The sequence below is a fragment of the Habropoda laboriosa genome, unplaced genomic scaffold (genome assembly GCF_001263275.1).
Source record: "Habropoda laboriosa isolate 0110345459 unplaced genomic scaffold, ASM126327v1 scaffold5, whole genome shotgun sequence".
Taxonomy (NCBI): domain Eukaryota; kingdom Metazoa; phylum Arthropoda; class Insecta; order Hymenoptera; family Apidae; genus Habropoda; species Habropoda laboriosa.
Window position 1 is genome coordinate 1112491 of NW_017100161.1, and position 3127 is coordinate 1115617.

The 3127-nt window shown below is 30.9% G+C and overlaps 1 protein-coding gene across 1 annotated transcript; it reads left to right on the plus strand.

Moving 5' to 3' along the window:
* Positions 1–8: 8 nt before the first annotated feature.
* Positions 9–2909, plus strand: LOC108577923 (peptidyl-prolyl cis-trans isomerase G). Its single transcript, XM_017941157.1, has 8 exons — positions 9–258; positions 331–418; positions 1129–1158; positions 1241–1386; positions 1465–1558; positions 1634–1886; positions 2028–2123; positions 2202–2909. The coding sequence occupies exons 1-8, from the start codon at positions 30–32 to the stop codon at positions 2907–2909; spliced, it is 1644 nt and encodes a 547-aa protein (XP_017796646.1). The 5' UTR covers positions 9–29.
* The last annotated feature ends 218 nt before the right edge of the window (positions 2910–3127 follow it).

The following is a 3127-nucleotide window of genomic DNA, read 5'->3' on the forward strand; positions in this document are numbered from 1 at the left end:
TTTTTGATGTAGAAGTGGGTGGTCTTCCAATGGGCCGCATAGTGTTTGAGCTCTTTGCAGATATTTGTCCACTAACATGTGAAAATTTCCGTGCTTTATGTACTGGAGACAAAGGACTTGGGAAAACAACTGGCAAACCATTACATTACAAGGGAATTGTTTTTCATAGAGTAGTTAAAGATTTCATGATTCAGGGTGGTGATTTTTCAGTAGGTAATGGAACAGGTGGAGAATCAATTTATGGAGGAACATTTGCAGGTATACTTATAAACATATTTTACATGTTAAAATGAGCTGTAAATATAATTTACTTGCAACAATATTTTCCAGATGAAAATTTTATTATAAAACATAGTAAACCATTTTTATTGTCAATGGCAAACCGTGGTAGGGACACAAATGGTTCACAATTTTTTATGTGAGTATTCATGAAAAGAATAATTAAATTTGATAAAATTATGTAAAAATGTATTTTACATAGAATAAATTAATTGATTATATCTATAATTGATGAAGTGCAGGATGGTGTGATACATTTACAATATGTGTAGTCTTTAAAATACTGAGACATTAATGCATTATATTGTTTTACTAAAAATTTATTTTGCATGTTATTATTAACAAAAGTGATCAGCTTACTAAAGGTTAATATTTGTAGTTGCAAGACAAAATATTTTGCGTATAGATTTTATTTTTTTAATATTTCTAGTAATAGGAATTTAATATATATTTATTTTCACATTTTAACACTTTTCTAAGCTTACATGTTTTTAAACATGTATTAAGTAAGAATAACAGGTGATGTAATAGTTGAGTAAAAGGACAATTGGGATTATTATTGAAAAGGATTTCAATAATAAATTTTATTATATTCTTTCAACTTTTGATGTTGATTGTGTCATTTTAAAATTGTTTAGTATTTAACAATTTATATTAGTCACATAAATCTTCTGGTGAATACTGAAAAGCATAGAAGTAAGAATATCTTTGAAGGAATGAATAACTTAGCTATATTTCTGTGTAGTCGTGAGGGAAGGGTCTGCACACCACTACTACAACACAATGACCAATGAAAGCTGGCTCTTTCTGTTCATCTCTCATCCCCTTAATCATATTTTGTTGTTGTAGTACAACACAACCAGCGCCTCACCTCGACAAGTACGTAAATATAAATAATATATCGATTTTTTGAAATAATACTTAAAAAGTATTTGTTACATTTAAACGTAAAAATGTTTAGTGTCCATGTGGTTTTTGGAGAAGTAGTAACTGGCCAGGAAATTGTTACACATATTGAGGGACTTCCAGTAGATCGCATGTCTCGCCCATTACAAGATGCGAAGGTTGTAAATTGTGGAGAACTTGTATTAAAAGTCAAAAGCAAAGGTACACTTTTTTTTTTTATTACACATCGTTATATTTAAAAATTAGCACGATATCAACTTAATATATTTTAATTTATAGCAAAGAAACGTGAAACAAAGGAGAGCAGTTCATCTGAGTCTGATTCTGATTCATATGCAGAAAAACCGAAAAAGAAAAAGAAGGCTAAAAAAAAGTATAGTTTATTCGAGGCTTATAATTCACATGATAATAAATAATAAAGTAGCATTGATATTTGTTTACATTTCAGTAAAAAAAGAGCAAAATCAGAGGATGGCGAAATTCATGATTCCAATGAAGATGACCTTGGAAAACCTCATCCACTTGTTTCGGTTACAAAAATCGATCCTGATGAAATTCCGGAAGTACCAGCGAATAAATTTTTGTATAGAGCAGGGCCTACTAATAATGCAAATCAAAAGGAATTTAGACAACATTATGGAAGAGATCGGGTACGATCGCATAGAAAAACTGGTCGCATATTTAAAGGAAGAGGAATATTTGTAAGTATTTGAGTGCAATGTATAACACATGGTATGTATGAATCTCCGACAAAAGAAATATTTTTCTTTTTTTGAAACTTGATACTTTTTTATGTCTAACATCGAATGACAAAGTAAATGAATGAGTACATAAAATTTCAGCGGTATCATACGCCGTCACGTAGTCGATCGAGAAGTGTTACACCACCGCATTGGAAACAAGCTCAAAATCGTACTATTAAGTTACACGAATTTCAGGCAAGTAATCATGTTTGAGCGTATATAGTAGAATTAGTTCACAATCATATTTTTGTGTGTTTCACATTTATATTGCAGAAATTAGAAAAAGAACGTTTAAAGAAGGAAGAAGAATTAAAGAAACGCGAGGCGGATAGAATTAAAAAGTTCACTGAAAATCCTGACGAAGATAATCAAGTAATGGATAAATTCGAAACTGAACCTAATATATCCAAGGAGTTGGAGAATAAAGAAAATGATCAGGCAGATGATAAAAAGAGTAGCAATAAAAATATGGATCAGGATCAAGATAATTTAAATATTAGTTCAGATGTTAACGATATTACGACAAAAGATAAAGTAGATGGAAAGCATAAAAATGAAAAAGTAATAAAGCGTGATTTACATCGATCATACGGTGATAGATCTTCGCGAAGAGACTCACGGGATAGGAGTAGAAGACGCGGAAGTGGTCGATCGAGGTCACGAGATCGACGAAGATCTCGGGATAGAGATTACGATCGTAGGAACAGTCGTGACAGAAGAAATAGGAGGAATTATTATCCTCAAAGACGAGATACTTATAGAATGAATAGACCTGGCAGAGATAATTATAGATATTACGACAGACGTAACGATTATAGAAGGACAAACAATTCTAATTCTAATTACGATGCAGATATTAATTCATCCCGTTATGATAAAAATCGAAGAAAGAGTGATAATACTTCAGACTCTAATAATCAGCCAAAATTTAAGCGCCGTTCACGTTCAACTAGTTCCAGTAGCCAACACTCCAAAGACTAAATGCAATGTTCTCTTATTGTTTTTCTGCATAATACAGACAAAAATATATTTTATGCAGTCAACTACATTCATTACGTTTACAAATTTTTTATTTTAATTTGCTTTTCGTATCATGTATAAATTTATGTATAAGTAACTCTGTCTTAAATTTATGACTTAAACAATGTCGATTACGATGTTCAAATGTAAATTTCAATTTTCCAATATTTAGAATTATC